We start from the raw sequence: 20766 nt of genomic DNA, 5'->3' as shown, positions 1-20766 counted from the left end.
ACTCTGTGATCAGGTCCACGTGCCGTGGCCATGGCGCGCTGTCCCCTGGCCCTAGTGACTCTCTGATCGGGTCCACGTGCTGTACTGTCTCTTCTCCCTTCCCTTTCCTCCTGTTGCCTCCCCAGCAGGCCTGACGCCCCCACTTGCTTTCTTTTGATCGTGCTCTGTGCCTCACCTCTGGGTGACATGTCCCCCTGCACTTGCTGCCACCTTGTCTGTGGGGGTGGGATCCCCTCTCCCTCGGCATCCCGCCACTGGGGCGGAAGCACTGCTTTGCGAGTCTGTTAGTGCGTCATCGTGCAGTCAGTACCCCTGAATCCCACTGAATCATAGTTGGCCTCAGTGGCTGGAGCGGTGTCCTTGGCACCTCTCTGCTGCTTTCATGTTTACACCACACTTACCAGGACAGTGAGGGTCTCTTGCAGTTCTTCTCAACAAGACAATTTCCCATAACTTGTGCTGTGTTGTCCAGATGGCCACTCCTTAATATTAGAAGAGCCGTAGATGTACACACGGTGGTTTTGAGGTGACTGATGAAAGAGTGTCCTTACGTTTCGGATGGCATGCGGTAATATTTCCCCTAAGAATTTATATGAAAAAAATTAGTAGAATGCATCTTTTAATTAACATTTTATATGAAATCCCTTTGTTTATCTAAAATTTGCATTTTAAACTGAGGCTAATCTATAATTACTACATAGTTTCAGAATAAAAATTAGTATTAGAGTTTAGTGTTCAGTATAAATTGTTTTAGTTGTCAAAATAAAAATAAGTAGTTTGGAATGGAAGTTCAGTCTTTATTCTCCTATACTTTGGCAGGAATGGAAATTTGACGTCTTCTAATTACACAAATCTAAATTAAATTGTCTTTTCCACATCCTGTATATGAAATAAGCAACTTTTGGTATTGTCTGTTACAAAATATTTGAAACATCTTCATACCTAGGTTACTTTTATAATTTTTCAAAATTTTAGTCTGATTTTGAGGAATAAACATTGTTTTTCCAAGCTGCATTCACTCAACTTTTTAAAGGAGAACAGAGAACTAATTTCATGTGCCATGTTCCTCAGAACATGGCACCTAATTCAGGGTCACTGTTGAATCACATAGGCAGTGCCTGCCGGCGCTGGCGGGAATCGTAAGGAAACCTGTAAACATGGGGTTGTGAGCTGCCCCCTCAGCACTGTGGTGGGATGAGTGGGTGGTCTCTCACACGCTCCTCGTGCATTCGGCCTGTTCTTAAACCTCATTCACGTTACGTTTTGTCCATCTGGCCACAGATAAGTCCAAACACCACTTCTTGCTCTGGGCTAACACGTGCGTAAACACACACGCCGCCTCCGCTGCTGCACTTCGTCGGCACACTTGTAAACAGTCGTGTTCTTCACCACCATTCAGCAGAATTTGCGTTACAAATGTAATGCTGTATATTTAGTTTCAGACTAGTTGGTTGTCAGTGATATGGCTATTATGTTAAACTGCTGTTAAAACTATCTTGTAGTTTACAAAAAAATACTTATTTATAGATTGAGAATGTCGTCTTGGCCGGCTACTGAAAAGCCCTTAGCATAATTTATTGAACTATTAAATTTATTTCCAGAAAATCAATAAGAACTGGTCTTTACTCACAGTAATTTTTCTCTCCTTAACTGATTATTTGCAGTTATTATTTTATAATATGTGCTGAGAAACTTTCTTATTGGGGGAAAAAAAATGACAGTCAAGATGCAGTTTAGATTTGGCCCTGGTGAGTGGACAGTTCTTAATATCTGGTCCGTAATTGAGCTTACTTCTCATTCATCCCATTTCTATGTAATGTATAAGTAAATTAAAAGCATTTTTGGTCAGTTTTAGGACCTTACTTTCATTAAGATAAATCAAAGACTTAAATTTGGTGGAATTTTGAAAATTTTAAGTAGAAAAATTAACCAAAGACGTGGAATTATTAGCACATAGGTAGTTATTTATTTCGCCGCAGAGGGGGAGATGGATAGCAGTCAGAGTTGGTATTTTAGAAGGCCTTTGAAGTGGGCTTTCAGCTCGGTGTCGTGGTTGGAGACTGAGTGTCAGCACCTTTACCTCCCGTCTAGCAGTCGGTGTCCCCTGGTCTGAGGTGGGAGGGGTGAGAACCTTGGTGCCCATATTGCTGAGCACCCTTAGGAGAGGTGCACGGCCACATCCTGTGAGGTTGACTTGTCTTTCCAAACTAACAGTGTCAGGGAAGCTTCTAATTCACATTCCAGCCATAGACCTCGTCCCGTCTGTCAGCGATACACACTGAAGTTCAGCAGTGCAGAGAGGCGGCGTCTGGCCTGACTGTCAGTGCACACCCGGAAACCGGGCAGCCCCTCAGTGCCAGCCCTTCCTGGGGGAGAGTTGCGTTGTGTCTCTCTGCGGGGCGTGTAGGTCGTGCATGGTGGCTCCCTGGAGTCCGAGGCCCCCAGCACTGCGGGTCCCCTGGGAGAGACGGGGCGGGCGCAAGGAGGGCATGGAGTGGGAGGGTCTGCGTCTGGGGGCGGTGGCCAGAGAGGCTGTCAGCAAAGTGCCTGGGAGCAGCGCAGGGTAGCAGTTGACATGTATAAAGATGCCAGGTGTGCTGTGCTTCCTAAAGGAGGTTCCTGTTAGGGGAGAAACTCTCAGAATCGTTACGCTTATGTACCTTTATTTGGGTTATTTGGAAAACGAGTTTATACTTCATTCCCTGCCTGTGGTCAATGAGACTTTGCTGCCGTCTGTGACACATTATTCACTTTATTTGGCTTGTAAATAGTGACTTTTTTTTACCTTGGTTACCTTAACTTCCTCACATTAACTTCCCTGTAATTGGAACGTGTTACTCACTGACAGTTTGGTTTCTCTGAGCTTTATTTGAAGCCTTGTCACAGGAGCATCAGGTTTTATCTGTGACAGTAACTCAGCCTCTTGACGGCCCTTCCAGCTCGCCCGAGGCTCCGCCCTGAGCCCCGGGGAAGCCGCGCCCGGCGGCTCTCGGCTCAGGAAGCTGCCCGGGCCGTCCTGCGTTGCCCAGGGAGCAGCGCGAGGTGTCGGATGCTGGCCGTGTGTGCTGCACCGTCGTATTCGTAGCGTTAGGAGAGTTGAGCTCTGTAGCTTAATTATTAAAATATTTGTTAAGAAACATTTTAACAGACGTTAATACTCGCTGCTAGCGTTCACGGCCTGTTTAGAGAACAGGTGCTGTCTGGCAGGGCAGGATCTGCGAGGTTTAATAATTGATCAGGCCTTTCCAGCGGTGCTGGTGAACCTGTCGTCTGTGACGTATTTAAGTCCCTTCTTGTACTCGGGGTCGTACAGAAGGAATCTACTAACCCCCTAGTCACAGTAGGGGATCAGGAAATATTAATAAATACAGGGTGTGCTTAGGGTGTAACAGATGCACTTATTAGGGTGCTTACGAGAAGTCGGTCATGGAAGGTTCATGTTTATACAAAGTGGGATCACGCAGAATAGTATTTCTCCATTCAGAACATTTCACTAAAGGGGTAGGTCTTTCCAGAAGCGCATACAATATTCTGAAAGGATATTTCAACAACTTTATGACTTAGAAGGAAGTTTGGCAGTGGAAACCGGATTTCTAAGAGGGATTGTTGGGTAGGGGTAGGGGATTTAGAGGAACAAACTGCTATGTATGAAATAAACAGGCTACAAGGATATACTGTGCAGCACGGGGAATGCAGCCAGTAGTTTATAATAGCTGTAAATGGAGTATAAGCTTTAAAATTGCCAGTCCCTGTTGTGCACCTGAAACTTATACAAATGAACAAAATAAAAGGATTGTTGAGTGGCTTGGCCAGGAGGATGCAGCAGGGCCGATTTCCTGGTTTTGCGCTGTGGCTCTTGAAGTGAAGGGCGCCAGGGACCAACGGTCGGGCTTGGAGGCCCCATGGACGCCAGGGGAGCTCTGAAAGGCCACAGCGAGTGCAGCCCCTCTGCCGCTCAGCCCGGCCCCCAGCGACTGCCCGCGTTTTGTCACAGACGTGTACGTGCAGGATCCCACCCCGAAGAGCCAGAGACGAGGGTGTCGGTGTGAGCCGGAAGAGGGGCAGTGAAAAGGTCTGGCGACAGGAGGCAAAGGGGACGAGTGCGGATGCGCGACTTGATCTCAGTGGACAGACGCTGAGTTCTCACTGTCCTTCGAGATGGCACACCTCTCGTCACTTTCTTTCCATTTTTGTCCTGTGTCAGGATTAACTGCGGGAGGTGGTGGTCAGAACGGGACCCGGCCTCGGGCCGAGGAGTCGGGCAGCTGAGTGGTGGGCCCGGCCCTGCTCCAGGTGCACACAGGCCATCCCGGGAGACTCGACAGCTCACAAAGCACCCTCCCTGCTTCTTCATTTCTGATCCTCTGCCAGCTCGATGGGCTGGGTCACCGTGCGTGGTAGATGCTGACCTGAGCCACAGAGGGGTTAACGTCTTGCGCGTGGGCTGCTTGCATGAAAAGTTTAGTTGTAAAGTTTTGCTTAAGTCTTTTCACTGTTCCACGTTCCTATATTAGAGGAATTATCATGTTTTTGAGGAATTACTTCTAAATAGCGAGTCTGCGGGCCTGAACAGTGTCCCCCAAGGTTCACGTCCACCTGGAGCCTCAGAACGTGACCTTATTTGGAAGCGGGGTCTTTGCACGTGTATTCAGTTAGGATGAGGTCCTACTGGAGTGGGAAGGGCCCTAAACCGATGGCTGTGTCCTTAAGAGAAGAGGAAACAGAGACACAGTCACAGGGAGAAGCCATGTGAAGAGATTGGACCAGGAACTCCACAACAGTAGGAGCTGAGTGAGGCGAGGAGGTCCCCTCCCTGGGCCAGAATGTAACAGGGCCCTGCCGACACGGGGGCCTGGACCTGCGACCTCAGAACCCTAAGAGTGGTGGCCGCTGACGGTCCCCCACGCGGCGTGGGGCCAGCCGCGGAGACCGTGCAGAAGGGCCGTTACTTCTCCCCTGGGGCGCCGTGTGCTTTTCTCCTTGAGAGGAGCGGTCGTGCTTGTTCATGGTTTGTCTTCTGCGAAGGACCAAGCATACTTCTCTACACGATGATCAGATATTCTCACACCACCTCACTTTGAACGTGTGGAAAATGAGCCTGTGTTAATGGTGGGTGAGATGACATGATTGCAAACTAGTCAGTGGAAAAAATTACAAGGAGCAGAACGCGGGAGGCCTTCGGTTTTCTGGCACAGATTGGAAGGAGACCCTGTTGCCACTGGATTGCGTATGAGAACACATTTTGCTGATGAATCGTTGAAACCGACTGACGGTGAAAAGAGCAGGGGGCCTCAGCAGACGGTTGTGGTGCACGTGGGTCTCCTGCAGACTTGCCGCTGGCCTGCGTGCCAGAACTTCCCTGCGTCGGAAGGCTCCACGGGGAGGGCCGTCCCTGTGCCACGGAGGTCCCCAGGAGGTGCCCGTCATGGCGACTCTGCGTGAAAAATGTACCTGATGCACCTCCTCCATGTTAGTGACACCCTTTCCTTCTGTTCGAGGTAAGGGATTGGTGGGGGGGGGGGTGTCATTTGGGCCCCTTAGCTGTCTGTCAGCCCCTCTGGGAGGTTGGGCCTCCTCACCGCGGGGCACCAGGTGCAGTGCGTGCAGGGCCGGGGCCACTTGGGTGTTCATGTGACCTCTGCCCTTGAGCTGGGGAGCTGCTCTGCTCATCTTTACGTGCCTTCTTAGGTCCTGGGACTTTGGCCCCAGGAGTTTGTTTCCAAACACTCCTCAATTTTTGGACGTGAACTCCAGTTCCCCATGTGCTTCCTGGGTCCTTTAAATAGTGGAATCATGAAAACAAGGGAAAGGACGTCTCTGGCTGGACCGTCTGGTTATGTGAAGATGTTTAGCTTCTTCCTGATCTCTGCCGAGGACGACGTGGCATGAACAGTTCACGAGGAGATGGGAGTGGGGAGACCATGGTCGCGGACGAGCTTCCAGGGACCCACGAGGCAGCAGCAGGGCCGGGGGGTGGAGGGGCCAGACCTCTGTGTTGGGTTCTGTCTTGTTTTCTCAGTTACTGACCGGGGATCTCCTCTTCCACGACACCTAACGGGGTTTGTATCTGCCCCGAGGCTGCCATGACGAGTTCGTGGTGGGGTCGTAGCGAGCCCTCGGACATGCTCAGCTCAGGAGTGCTGCTGCGCTTGGCTGGTCTTTTGAGGGTGGCTTAGATGGAGGGACAGCCCCCATGCAGGTCCAGCCCCGTCCCCGGATTCAGGGAGGAGAAGCGGGCAAGGTGTGCCTCAGGTCACAGGCGGTCCTGACCGCAGAGGCGCCTGTGTTAAAGGTCTTCTTTGTCTTGATCCTATAGCCTTTTCCTCTCATGGAAAGCAGTGACTTCCTGACATGCGTGGAGACATTTTAAAACGGTGGCCTTTTGAGTTCAGGGCGACTGTTGAGAGGGACTGTCCGTAGAACCTCTGACCTGAGCCTTTGTGTGCCACGTGGCAGTGTCTTGGGTCACAGCCCAGCTAGGTCCCTGTCACGTGCCCACTCCCTGGGCACCCGCCACACACATGTCCCCGGCCCCCGGCACAGACCTGGAGCTGCTCCACTCGCAGTGAGGGGACGGTTGAGCCGGCTGCTCTGTGAGTTGTTCCGGTTGTTTTCTCCATGGTAAACATTCTGCGCAAATTCTACCTGAATACGAACTGGCTCGTAAGAGACTCTAAAGTAATTAATTTGCCAGTGGTTTTACTGAACCTCCAGGCACCTCCAGGCACCTCCTCTTTTCAAGAAAACTGGTATTTAGAAATGGAGGAAGTTCCTGATTAGAAAACAAATTCTTCACAAAAGGAATGCCCTCTGAGTTCCTTAGCACAAAAAGATATTTTTACATTTTATTTTTTTAAAAACGTCCTTCTTGTTGATTCAAGAATTGGCTATAGGCTACTTACTCCAGGAGTTTCCTCTAATTTTTCCCCTTTTAAAAAGTGTTGGATTAAAGTGAGCTAGCAAAATACGTAACTGCTCCTAAGAACAAGATTCATGAAGGAGAAGAGACCACGTGGGACCTCCCAGGGGTGCCTGCTTCCAGTCGAAGGAAACACGACTGGACGCTAACTGGACAGTTTGACCTCAAGAGAATTAAATTTGATGTCGTAGCTCTGCCGTTTCATGGGATGTGTGTGTCCAGCCAGCGGGAGTGCCCTGATTAGATGGCATGTCCTCTGGAAATTTGAAATGTCACTAGCACAGAGTCTGCAAGTGTCCAGTACCATCTTCATTTTTCTTTAGCTTCCCGCATGTTTATGCTGCCAACAATGTAACTTGTAGAATGTGACCAAACGCAAGAACTAAGAATTCTCTTAACAAAACTGAAATTATAAATTGTGTAACAATTCAATTCATAGAAGACAACAGTTTTTCCTTCTGCCAGTATTAGAAGTCAGTGACTAGGATGAGAGTCAAATGAGGTGTTAATTCCCACGGAGGGTGGACAAGAGGGACAGTCCGAGAAGAGGTCACTTCTCACAGGCCACCTGCCCGAGCTGGTCCCCCAGACGGGAGCCTTGTTCTCGGCGCAGCCTGCGTTCGCTCTGCGTGAGATACCCTCATCCCTGGGGGAGGAACGGGGCCGCGGACCTTGGGAGAACCTGATGAAAGCTCCTGACTCTCCCCAGAGAGCGATGACAACATGGACGCAGAGTCTGTGAACAAGCCTGGGTGCTGGCACTGCTCCGGCTTCGTGAACATCTAGGTGAGAATCTGCTATTGCAGAGTTTAGGTCTCATTCCTTTTTCATTAAATACAGTAAAACTGAGAAGACCTTTTAAAATCAGGTAATCAAATTGCACATCGCTGAAGCCTGTGGAAGCTGTTCGCTGTGTCCTGACACGCGTGAGGTCCACGGGATGCAGCGTGGCAAGAGTTTGCAGTGTTTCAGTCCTGAATCCGGTCCCTGTTACTGTGTGACTTCGGGGTCATTTTCCTCATCTCTGGGCCTCAGTTCTCGCTGTGCAGCGTGATAATACAGTACGTCTCCTGGGGGTGTTGTAAGAATTAGGCAGTCACGTCCAGCCCTTCCGGTAGCACCTCGGTAATAACGGGTCAATGTGGAAATCTGCGTGAAGCCAGGAGTGAAGACGGCACGGCCCCCGGCCTCTGCCCGTTGAGGGTGCCCTGTGCTGCACGGGAGAGCGACCTGAACACGAAACCGTCCCCCTCTGTCCTTCCCACATGCACACCCACACCGTCATCCTGACCACGTAACGCGTGTGCTCGGGCATTCCAGACGTGCCTGGGAGCTCAGATAGCTGAGGTTTTCTGTACTTTTATTTAATTCTAGCTTTAGTATATTATCATTAGAGAGTTCGGCCTGTACGATCTCTGCTTTTTTGAAATGCGTTAAATTTTCCTTTGTGGCCATTTTCATAGTTGATTTTTGTAAATATTCTATTGACACATAAGAAAAATGCAGATTCTCTATTTGAAGGATGTAAGTTTTTCTGCTTATTTATTAAACAAGGTTTGGTGGTTATATTATTTAAATCGTCCACATCCCTACTTGTTTAGAATTGTTAAATTTGAAGAGACGTATAAAAATCTCCCACAATATTTGTATTTTTGACAAAATCTCTTCAAGTTTCCAACAGATTTTGTCTTACATATCTAGCTGAATAGAGGCTAATGCGTGGTTATATTTTCTTTGTAAATTGTCTTCTGGGGGTTTCCCTGGTGGCGCAGTGGTTAAGAACCCACCTGCCAATGTAGGGGACACGGGTTCAAGCCCTGGTCCAGGAAGATCCCACATGCCGCATAGTAACTAAGCCCGTGCGCCACAACTACTGAGCCTGCGCTCTAGAGCCCGTGAGCTACAACTACTGAGCCCATGTGCCACAACTACTGAAACCCACGCACCTAGAGCCCATGCTCCACAACAAAGAGAAGCCACTGCAATGAGAAGCTTGCGCACTGCAATGAAGAGGAGCCCCTGCTCACCACAACTAGAGAAAGCCCACGCGCAGCAACGAAGACCCAAAGCAGCCAAAAAATAAATTAAAAAAAAAAAATTGTCTTCTGCACGTTTATGTTAATTACCATTTTAACCTAAGATTTCACTGTCATCTATTAGCATGGCCACTCTTGTGTTTGCACATCCCACTGTGGTGGTTTTCCTGGTGGGTGCCCTGTAGGTAACTAGCTAACCCACCGTGCCAACCCCACGCCTTCTGCTAGTGAGTTCAGCCCTTTTCTAAAAGATTTTTTTACGTGGTATTAGAAAACTGTAGTTTTTGTTGATGATAGGAGGGGGTAGTTGGAATACTTATTCCCTTTTGTGACAGAATATCTATTCTCAGACTAAGACCTGGTCTCAGGGGTCCTCCTCACTTTGAAACTACTGAGGACCCCAAAGAGATTTGCTTATGTGGGTTTTGTCTATTAATATTTACCATATGGAAGTTAAAATAAGTTTTAAAAAATTTCTCTATTTAAAAATGAAGAGTGCCTGTGTCCTCCCGTGCCCATCTTCGCAGCGTCTGCGATGGTGGAAGGTGGCGCGTTCTCAGGGCTGGATTCAGCGTGTGCAGCCTCCTCGGGGGGCCCCGGGACCCTGCACTGCACACGAGCGAGGCGGCAGTGGTGCCAGGGAAGTAGCTTAGATCTGGGGTGCTGGGGGCTCCCTGGACGGCTCTCTGAGGGCCGCGGCCCATGGGCTCCGCGCTCTCATTTTTCTTTGCGGAGCAGGAGAGGCATGTGTTTGCATATTCTGGTCTGTTTCTCTCAGGTCCTGAGGGTCTTGAGAGCAGGGAGCCTGTCAGGGAAGGTTGGTTGTTACTCACACTGCCCAGGGCTGGTGGCTCGGTCTGCGCTGGGAGCCCCACCCCTTCCGGCTGTCCTTAGCAGTGAAGCTGGCCTCAGGTCTCTAATTTGGTTGTAAACGCAGGCCCGGGGGTGGGGGGTGTGGGGGGGTGTGGGAAGGGTCTGAGTCAGCGTTAAAGTGGTGCTGATTGTGATGCTGGTCGAACAAGGAAGACGCTAACATTTTGCTTTGTGACCACCTAGAGGGGTGGGACAGGGAGGGTGGAAGGGAGATGCAAGAGGGAGGGGATATGGGGATGTATGTATATGTATAGCTGATTCACTTCGTTATACAGCAGAAACTGACACACCATTGTAAAGCAATTATACTCCAATAAAGACGTTAAAAAAAAAAAAAAAAGATTGAGGAGCCGGACTGACCTTGTAGCCTTGGGTTTCTCAGGTGTTCTCTGGCCAGGGCCCTGGAGTGTTGTTTCTGTAATCACTGCAGTATAGGACACTTTTATGTAAATATACTAGAAGTTGCAGAATGATTTTTTTCCCAACAATCCTCATATGATTGTCATATTTGTAATTTTTTTTTAACTTCCACGGTCAACATGGCAATGTGAGTACGTGAGTTAGCATTTTCTTTTCTCCTTCTGGAAACTCACGGAGGCAGCTAGGAGGATTGGAGAGGAGGGATGAAAAATTCCTTTTTCAGAGAAATAGGCAGATGTAGTTCACAGATTCTAAAACCTGTTTAAGGCTTACCCAAAGTGGCTCAGATTGGGCACAAACAGTATGGGAAGAAGTGAATGGATGTGTCCGGGTGGCGAGGACTTGGCAGAGGCAGGTCTGGACCACACCACAGACACACGTGGTCCAGGGCGAGGCCCGGCGTGGGTGGCGGAAGTTACAGTTCGTGAGGGGACACGGGGAAGGAGCTGACACAGGACTCCTGAGACCCAGGTTGTACAGAGAGGTGGGCCGTGGGTTCACCGAAGACTGATAGGGATGAGCCGTGTTTGTGACAACCAGCTCTCCCCGGAGCAGCAGAGGGGAGGGGACAGCACTGGGGCAGAGAAGCGGGAAGGCTGTCCCGTCCTTCCCAGGCCTTCCCCGCCGGCCGCCGTGCCGGCATCGTGTGCTGAGAGCAGCCGAGCCCCTGACCGAGCAGGAGCCTGGGAGGCACGACGGGCAGCAGCTGTGGGAGGCGGGAGGCTGGGGGGGCAGACGTGACGTGAGGCCGTCGGGGAAGGTCCGGCTCGGCTCGTGTGAGGCTGGGACGTTCAGAGGAGAGGGCACAGCAGGGTGCTGGGTGGACGCCCAAAGAGGTCCAAGAACACAAGCCGAGCCGAGCAGTCGTGGGGAGGGCGTCACGGCCCGCGGCCTGCGCTCTCCTTCCTGTCGCTCGGGGGCGTTTCCCTTCAGAGGTGATGCTCACCTGTAACTACCCCCCCCCAACCCCACAGCTGTTGCAGCTGATCGCAAAGTCCCAGCTGACCTCGCTGAGCGGTGTGGCCCAGAAGAACTACTTCAACGTTCTGGATAAAATCGTTCAAAAAGGTAAGGTGATGTCTGATACTTTCAATAATCTAAATCTTAATTAGAAATTCAGTGCAAGGAGATTGGATTTTTCTTTTATTTCCCCCCAGTATTAATGATGTCAAATAATGTGATGGTGTCAAGGCAAGGGCAAGGGCTCGGGTTGGCTGCTCAGTTCTTGATGTTGTTATTGTTCTTTAAAAGGTGCTTTTGCATACAGAAGAACATACTGTAATGAGAAAGATAATTTTTTTTGTTTTGGGGCCACACTGCGTGGCATGTGGGATCTTAGTTCCCCAATTAGGGATCAGACCCGTTCCCCCTGCAGTGGAAGCGCGGCGTCTTAACCGCTGGACCGCCAGGGAAGTCCCAGAGAAAGGTAATTAATCCCTGAGTTTTAAAAAGACACTGTTCCATGGTTAGCTAGTCACAGCTCACCTTATCTGTATAGTGTTTCTATAATAAGCAAGGTTGTGACTTAGTTCTTAGGTATCATATAAGCCTGTAATTTTAATTTAATGTTTGTCCTGATTAGTTAGTGGCCAGTAATAAACGCAACTTTGAGTTTATGCATATATATGCCATTTTAAATATCCATTCTCATGATTAAGTATAAAAGAAAACAGAGACTGACAGTTTTAAAGGCAAAACTGTAGACTCAACCAAAAATACACTATCAGACAATATTTTGAAGTTTTAAAATCTCATCATACTTGTGATATCTCAGAAATGATGCCACTTTGGAGTTGCAGTGAAATTAGATCATAATTTTTTATTGTGGTTAAATATACATGAAATTTACCACCTTAAACACTCTTAAGTGCACAGCTCAGTGGCGTTAAGTACATTCACATCATTTTGCAATGATCGCCACCATCATCTGCAGAGCTCACCTTGCGGAGCTGACACTCTGTCCCCACAAACACCAACCAGCACAACCCTCCCCCCACTGCCCAGCCCCTGGCGCCCACCGTCTACATTCTGTCTCTATGAATTTGACTATTCTAAGGACCTCATATAAGGAGAATCACACAATACTTGATCATTTGTGGCTGGTTCTTATCATAAGGTCTTCAAGTTTCATCCACGTCGTAGCACATGTGAGAATTTCCTTCCTGTTTAAGGCTGAGTAGTATTCCGTTGTGTGTGTATATCACACTCTGTATATCTGTGTTATCTGTTAATGGGCCCTGGGGCTGTAAAAGCAGGTCATTCTTAACAGCAGGGGTTGACTGTATCAGTGCATTGTTTTTGTTTTTGTTTGTTCCAGTTCTCGATGACCACCAAAACCCTCGCCTAATCAAAGATCTTCTCCAAGACCTAAGCTCTACCCTTTGCATTCTAATTAGAGGAGTGGGGAAGTCCGTTCTGGTGGGAAATATCAACATTTGGGTTTGCCGGTTAGAAACTATTCTCAACTGGCAACAGCAGCTACAGAATCTTCAGATGACTGAGGTATGCATTTCTTGGCCTACAAGTGAGCATGCTCTGTTTTTCTATTACAAACACCGTTGTTACTTCTGAGCATATGTGCAAGACTATTACAGCTTTTCCAAAGGTTTTTTTCCTTTACATTTCATAAATATTAAACTGTTGTAAGATGGATTCAGACCAGAAGCCCCTTTAATGTGTTATATAGGTGTCATTGGAAAGACGGTGGGGATGGTAATTATTAAAAAGAGCTGATCCTGTGGGTGATGAGGTGGTGAATTAATTTACCTTTACAGGAGATTAGGTATTTCAGGCTAAAATAACATTCAATGAATTAAGGCTAAGTTGTATAGTGACTCTGTTCATCTGCTGTTGCTTCTCTAGGGTTGATGTGTTGTACGTTGCTTGGTGTGCGTACATGTGTTTATAGTTCAAAAGGAGCATGCAGATCACTCCAGTTGTTCTGATGTTTTTTGTTTATTCTGGTAACTAGTTTCATCAAGAAAAATGTTGACCCTGTTGACTAAAGTAAGTGTTTTAGGTTGTGTTTTATTTATCTCTGGTTGCTTTCAAAAGTGGCCTTGGAACACTGTAACTTTGGGCCATTTATTTGCTATCTAAACGTGGGATTTACAAAGAGCAGTGATTCCCTAATTAAGGCCCTGCAGTTACAAGGGACGATCCAACATCCAGCGTCCAGGCGGCCTTGGTGTGAGCGCCGCACAGACCCCACCTCGTTCCCACGGGCAGGGGCTTGTGCTGTGAGGGCCACCTGCCTGAAGACACATGCACCTGGGGCGTGTCTGCTGCCCAGGCCTCGATGGACGTGGCCAGGTGCCACTGTCCCCTAGTAGCTGATGCGCGGTGACGCCTCACCAGCTGGCGAACTCGGGGAGCGTGGGTGTCAGCGGCCGGGATCCCCAGGGAAGGGAAGGGAAGGGAAGGGAATGCTTGTCGCGCAGGTCCAGGCAGAGCCGCTGCTGGGCGTTTTCTGGGGAGAAGTGGGGAGGAAGGAGGGGCGGCGGCCTTCCCGTCGCCTGGGCCTCAGACATCAGCGTCAGTGCCGCGCTCCTGCGCCCTCTCACTGGAGTAAGCGCACGGGTCCTCCCAGCAGGTGGACAGCGGCCTGACGCTCAGCGACCTTCCCGTGCACATGCTCAGCAACATCCTGTACAGGTTCTCGGATGGGTGGGACATCGTCACTCTGGGTCAGGTGACCCCGACGCTGTCCGCGCTTAGCGAGGACCGGCGGCTGTGGAAGAAGCTCTGCCAGTACCACTTCGGCGAGAAGCAGGTGAGCGTGGGCTCCGGCCCCAGCGGCCAGGCCTGGCCACTTCGGGGAATGGACGAGAATCACTTACGGGAAAGCTTATTCTTCATGTTGAGAAAGAGCTGTGATTCTAAACACAGCCCAGAACAGAGACGCAGAACAAGAGCAGGTTCTTCCTGTCGAGGACGGGCCCCTCGTCTTTCCCGTAACTCGAGGCCTCTCTGCGGGGGGCGTGTCACCTCCGAGATCATGGGTGGCCATCCGCTCCCCGCACCCCTGCCCTCCTAGGACCGGGACTAGCCACGGGGTCCGGCGGACTCCTGTGTGTCCCCCGCGTCGTTGCCCCCCTGCTCGCCCCCTGCCCCGTGTTGTTTCTGGAGGGAAGCACCGGCAGCTGGGCACCCACGACACCCACGGCCACGTGAAGGGCAGGGGACAGTCTCGGACGAGGCGGGACGCGGTCCTGCCCCAGGGAGTCCTTGCCGAGGGGACAGACACCACGTGTCTCTTCAGACACGGGCTCGGGGGACGTGTGGGGTCACGTGCCCGTCCCCCAGGGGGACACGGCCACTGCGGAGGGCATGGCGGGCAGGGGCGTCCTGGCGATGAGCAGGTTCAGGCCCTGAAACGGAGAAGCGCGCGCTGGAGGGGGTGAGGCTGGGCGCGGCCAGGCCACGGGGCCGCCATGGTCCCCCTTCTCAGGGCGGGGGGGGGGGGCGCCCCGGAGTGGAGTCTAATGTTCCGAGGAACCGAGCAGCTGTTTCTCAAAGTCGCCGCCCCGTCGGGCAGCCCCCGCCTGCTCCACGTCCTCGTCCCCGCCTGTTACTCTGAGTGTTTGGTCACAGCCTCACGGGGGGTGTGACGTGCTGCCTCCTCCCGTCCCCGAAGCCTGAGGTGCTGAGCCTCTTTCCATGTGCTTGTTGCCCATTTGTATGTCTTTTCAAGTCCTTTGCCCATTTTGTATTTGGATTGTCTTTCTGTTACTGAGTTGTGTTCTTTCTGTGTTCTAGTTACAAGTCCCTGTCAGATACACAATGTATGTAACTTATTTTTAGCTTAATAGTATGTCGTGGACATCATTCCAGATCAGAACCTTTAAGTCTGTTTAACAGCTGCATGGTATTCCATTGTATAGATTGAATTACATTTGAAATTTAATTTCAAATAATTGAATGTTTCATGCAGTATATTGCTTTTAAAATTGTTATGCTATGAAAACCATCTGATTCTGAACAGAATTTTGTTTGTCTAGTTTTGTAGACACTTGATCCTTTCAGAAAAAGGTCACATCGAATGGAAGCTGATGTATTTTGCGCTTCAGAAACATTACCCCACTAAGGAACAGTACGGAGACACACTGCACTTTTGTCGGCACTGCAGCATCCTCTTTTGGAAGGTAAAAATTTCAGATGTGCTCTTGGAGTTTGAGGATTAAAATTTGGAGAAACAAACTATTCACCTAATGGTAATGGTTTAAAAAAAAAAAGGCATGTTGTATTTGTGATAAGATAATGATGCATCACGAAGGACTGGGGCAGGGGAACAGGTTCACAAAAGTAGAACAAGTTGCGGTTGGACCTGAACATCGGGCCACCCACCCCGTCCCCTTGCACTGTGGTAGCAGGTGGGGGCCTGTCCCCGAGGGCGGTGAGCGCACTGGCTGACGCCTCGGCCCGAGTCCTGGCGGGGCTGCTTTCTGCTGTGGTCGAGGCTCATCCTGAGATGAGGCTCAGGATCCCCCACCCTCTTCTGGAAGCCGAGGGGGGCCCCTCACCTGTCCTCCACACTCGGCCTCGGCCTCCACTGTCGGGACCCCCGAAGACGGCGCCTCCAGGGGGCTTCTCCTCACAGCCCTGTGCCTGGAGCAGAAGCGAGGCCCACGAAGGTGCCTGGGTTTCTCATGTGTCTGAGCCACACTTAGCAAGTCTGGTCCTGGGTGGAGACTGAGCCATGTCCGCAGTTGTCTGGGTGCATCCCCTCCCTCTCTGGCTCCCTTACTCTCCTGTCCAGACTCTGATAAAAACAAGTTTCCGGGGCGGGGGAGTGGGGTGCTTCCGTGCACCTCCTCTCAGTAAAATCATTTCCATAGTTTGCCTTGAGTTTCAATTTGCTTATTAACGTTGTGAAATTTCACTAGGGAGAAAAGTGACGAACCTGGCAGGCGGTCTGCGCCTGCCCCTCCGTGTCCTCGGGCGTGGCTGTAGGGCCGTGTCCTCGGGCGTGGCTGTAGGGCCGCAGGCCTTCCGCCTAGTCAGCACCTTGGCTGTCTGTGTATTTCTTCTGCTCTTCGTTTATCTGTAATTTGTTGCATGGATTACATGGCAGACTCTAAACTGTTGGAAGAGAAATGACTACTTTAAACTGTTTTCATTTCAGATTATATCCGTGGTAATGTGGCTCTTTTTTAACTATAACCCGTGGTTGTGGGGTGGGAGTCCCTGCGTCAGCAGAGCTTTACCTCCTGTGCTGCAGGCGAGCGGGTCCTGCTGTCCCCACTCATGACCAACAGGAGGTCACGTTATGGGTAATCTGTTGTTTTGTATTCTAGTGTGGCTTTTCCCACACAATTAAAAAGAAATGTGTTACGTGGCTGCAGTGGCTGTTCTGTGGAACCTTGTTCCTCTGGGGCAGGGGCACCTCGCGCTCATTCTCGCCGGCGTGCCGGCTGCGTACTGCGGGGACGCGGGCGAATCAGTCAGCGGGATGACAGTACGTAGAGTGGAGCCCTTACTGTGCGCCCTCGGTCCCAGTCACAGGGATAGAAATGCACACGTGGGCAGGTGCCCGTGGAAAACACGTGAGGAGGCGTCTTCACGGCCGAGTCAGAGCAGATGAGACCGTCTGGTTGCTGCTGTGAACTGGCGCTCCTCCCCGGGGTTTTCTGTTCTGCGCAGACTGCTTTCTTCCAGAGAGAGACCAGGAGCAGTGGTGTTTCCTCCTGGGGCACAAGTCTCCGCCCTTGCATGTGATGGGCGTTTCTCAGAGAATGCCGTTGCCGAGTGTGGGCGCCCTGTCTCTGAAGTAGTGAACAGAGAAGCACCCGCCTTAGTCTCCCTGTTGTTGGTGTAAGAATGTGCTGCTGAGGCATCGAGAAGCACGGAAGTTCTGGATTTTTTAAAATTGAGAGGTGATTTTTTAGGTTTCTAGAAGAATTGGCCTGCAGATTCTTTTATGAAAATTGAGAACAAGTGTCTCCTGCTGGTCTTTTGGCTCTGAAATGTTCCATCTTGCCTTGAAGGCTGAGCACCTCGATGTCGGTGCAGCCTCAGGCCTCAGGGCCTGGCTCGGTCCACCCATGGGGTCACATTGCAGCTTTTTCTCCTAGAGGCCCTTCCAACTTTATTCTGAATTTGTGGGTGGAAATTAAAAAAAAAAAAACACAACGATGAGTCTCTGGAATTTCTGGTGGAAACTGCTTGCAGTGTCAGCTCCCGAGGAAGGCCCCCCTGCGTTGCCCCAGCTGACCGGACTCTCCCCCGGGCTCATCCCGCACCATCCCGCGGCCTCACCCCAGTTCCCAGCCTCGTGGAGCCTCCTGTCGGGGCAGACCTGCCGCGTGGAGTCGTGAAGGTTAAGCAGTGCCCTGCCCTGCACGGGGCTGGTGCTCGGAAGCGGCCCCTGCGCTGTGACTCACCTTCGCCAGCACTTTCTGCTGATGGGGAGACAGCAGCGTGACACCGTCAGATGCCACTGGGTGCTGGTGGGGACCCGCCATGGTCCGGCTCCCGCACGCTGCCAGACTCGTCCTCTTCTGCCCACGTGGGCCTGGGCTCTGACCTCTCAGCTGCCCCAGCCATCCTGTCTGTTCTGGCTTCACTCTCTGGAGTCTGGGGGTTAGTTTTCTACCTGCCTTTGTGGGAACTCTTCCAAAGTGAAAGGAGGGGAAATACTGGGCTTAAGAACTGTGCACCATGGTCTTGGAGTCACTGAGCCGAGTCACCCAGGCGAGCGCAGGTGCCCGGCTCTGGGTCTGTCTGGCTTCCGTGGGGCGGCCCTCCCGGGTCGCTGAGTAGTGACACGAGACCGCTGTGTTCCTTCCGCCTGACCGTCCTCCAGCCGAGTTTCTCGACTTCGTGGAACTTCAGTCAACACTGGGGGTTGGGTGAGTTGGAAGCTGGACAGAATGAGTCCAGTTAAAGGCTGGGAATCAGGACCCCGTGTCCTTTTTTGTCTCGGCGTGTCCACTGCCAGGTCCACACTGCGGGTCTGTGGCCGGAGCAGGGAGGCTGCTGGCCCCAGCCCACGCTGATGGCCAGCCCCCGTCTCCAGCGAGGGTGGGGAAGCCGGGCCAGGTGGCCGGGCCGGCAAGAGGCGAGAGCGGCGGGTTGGTGCTGACCTCGAGCTGAAAACCATGGATGAGCAGGAGGGCTCCGGGGCGCCGGGGCTCACGTGGGATCTGGTTCGTGCACTTGATTCCACGGAGTTGACTCTCAGACAGTAAAGAGGGAGTGAGGGAGCTTCCGAGAAACCTGCCGTAAATATTTGCAGTGTAAACCGTGTGTGTCAGTGTCACTCTGCGTACTTTCAGTGAACAGTTTCGGGGATTATTTAGCTCTGCAGCCTCATCAGTTGTCAGTCCGAGACTCGAGGAAGTGGAAACTGTGGCAGTGTCCCAGATGTCCTGCGGGTGCTGTGGCCCTTCAGGTGCCGGACGGTGACTCTGATTCAGCTACCCGATGATTTTAGCTATTTTCGTAAATAATACACATCCAGCCTAAATGCTAAGTACAGTCTGGCTCTTCCTAATAACCCTGTTTTCCCTTTTTTCCTCCCTTCTCTGCACTCCTTCCTGACCCTTTCTCCGCCGTCTCCAAGGACTGCCGCCTTGCTTTATTACTCGAGGTACCTCCTGCTCTGCCCGCATCTGCGCGCGTCCCCAGGAGGCCGGTGCCCCTCAGGCCGCACCCTCTGCCGATGTGCGACTGGCCTGCTTGCTTCGCCACGACCGGGGGTCCAATGAGCTGCCCTGTAGACCAGAGGGAGGGTGTAGACTTGGCCGCCGGGTCCCCGGCCTAACTGGCCCCCAGTCCTGAGGCTGCTCTGTCTCCTGACCTGAGCCCTGTTTCTGCTGCGGGACGCGGTGCTGGGCCCTCGGGTGAGTGGGGCGGGCTGTGCTGAGAGCAGGTTGCGGGGTGGACCCTGACCCATGGCGGGAGGGGAGGAGCGCGGCCAGGATGGGGGCGCAGAGCCCAGGGCTCCCTCTGGGGCCCTAACTCAGGGCGGCCCGTCTCCCCATCCACTGGAGCAGGAATTCCTTCGGGAAGTCTCCCCCGAGGAGCCACGTGGCTGCCTTCATTTTTGTAGTTCTCATCGCTTGCTGTCCACGCACCTTTGTGGTGGGGTCCGGGGCGCGTTTAAACAAGCAGCTGGCGACTTCTGAGCTGCATTCCCTCCAGAAACATGCCCCATATGGTAACGACCCACTCCTCCCACAGGACTCGGGCCACCCCTGCACGGCCGCCGACCCCGACAGCTGCTTCATGCCCGTGTCCCCGCAGCACTTCATCGACCTCTTCAAGTTCTAAGGGCCCCGCCGCGCCGTGGCCTGGGCAGCGTGGTAGGACGTGTCCTCCGTGACTGAGCCGTGACCTGGTGCCCAGGCTGGAGGGTGTGGAGGGACGTGGAAAACTGCCCTCGCAGCTGCGGGCAGGAGCACCTGTTGTTTCCACCTTTGAAGCGGGGTCAGGGAACCCAAGGAAAATCATTTCTACTTCCTTCTTTAAAAAATTCGTTTCCTCTAAGCGCATTAAAATGTGCAACTTTGCATGTTTGTGAATGTGGTTCAAAAAGAGTGTATTTTCAGCACCACATTCTGTGCTGAACTGACACTAACAGCCAAGCATATGCTTCTTAATTGTCAAATGATAGTTTCCTGATTTTGTAGTGATTGGGGGTGGGGATAGATCATTGATCCTTGTAAGGACATTGTGCAGAATATTTATTTTTCTTGAGATGTATTTTAACTGCATTGGTCGTGTCCATATGAATCCTGTTGGATACAGAAGGAACCCAGGGAAGTATGTGCATGTCTTCTGGGTGCTCAGCGTTGGGTTGTGAATTGTGCAGACATCCGAGACCCGCAAAGGCGTGAGTCTGGGGCTGTGGTCCTGGGCTCATGGCCCGATGCTGGCAGGCAGGGGCCCTGACCTGGGGGCCAGCCCAGTGTGACCTGCACTGTACTGCTCTGAATCCCCTTTTGCAGGCAAAGTGATAAATCATGTTTATCTACCGATTTTAACTTCATCAGTTTTGCATCTTACTGAAGGAAGTAGTATCAATGATTTTGATATCATTTATTGAAACCTTTCAAAGATTGTTTTATTTTAAAAATATTGCATGTACATTTTAGAAAATTTTGAAAATAAAGGTTTATAAAAGAATAAAACTTGCATATAACCCTGCCACACAGAGATAGCTGTGCCTGCCAGAAGGAATGCAGGAATGGCCCTGGCAGGTGTAGGGGAGACTGAACAGGGTCAAGGCCCAAGCAAAGTCATTTCTACTTCCTTCTTAGCACATGGAAATTTGCTGTTTTGCATATTTGTAAATAAAGAGTCTGTATTTTCACTACATTCTGTGCTGAACTGACACAGCCAAGACTATGCTTAATTATCAAATGATAGTTTCCCTCTGTGTGTATTGGGTGAAAGCTTTTCATAAAACCGTAAACATCACATATACTGTTTTCATTTTATAACCAGCCTTTTTTTCAAAAGTTTGTGAAAATATGGTTTTTACTGGCGACATGGTACCACACAGCTGGAACAGAT

The 20766-nt window shown here is 51.1% G+C and overlaps 1 protein-coding gene across 4 annotated transcripts in view; it reads left to right on the top strand.

Moving 5' to 3' along the window:
• The window catches only part of FBXO25 (F-box protein 25), a 50052-nt gene extending 29486 nt beyond the window's left edge, over positions 1-20566 (top strand). Inside the window, exons 6-11 of one of the 4 annotated variants that reach the window (XM_059909439.1) lie at positions 11223-11316; positions 12566-12750; positions 13841-14020; positions 15249-15392; positions 18812-18838; positions 19432-20566. In XM_059909439.1, the coding sequence (XP_059765422.1) occupies positions 11223-11316; positions 12566-12750; positions 13841-14020; positions 15249-15392; positions 18812-18838; positions 19432-19521 (720 nt within the window). In that variant the 3' untranslated portion in view covers positions 19522-20566. Of the gene's footprint in view, positions 1-11222; positions 11317-12565; positions 12751-13837; positions 14021-15248; positions 15393-18811; positions 18839-19431 lie in introns of all 4 variants that reach the window. The other 3 variants (XM_059909437.1, XM_059909441.1, XM_059909440.1) reach the window with 3 other exon arrangements.
• Positions 20567-20766: the final 200 nt, after the last annotated feature.

This window comes from Balaenoptera ricei, chromosome 21 (assembly GCF_028023285.1).
Source record: "Balaenoptera ricei isolate mBalRic1 chromosome 21, mBalRic1.hap2, whole genome shotgun sequence".
Taxonomy (NCBI): Eukaryota; Metazoa; Chordata; class Mammalia; order Artiodactyla; family Balaenopteridae; genus Balaenoptera; species Balaenoptera ricei.
The sequence above is the reverse complement of the archived record's forward strand: the minus strand, read 5'-3'. Positions and strand labels throughout refer to the sequence as shown.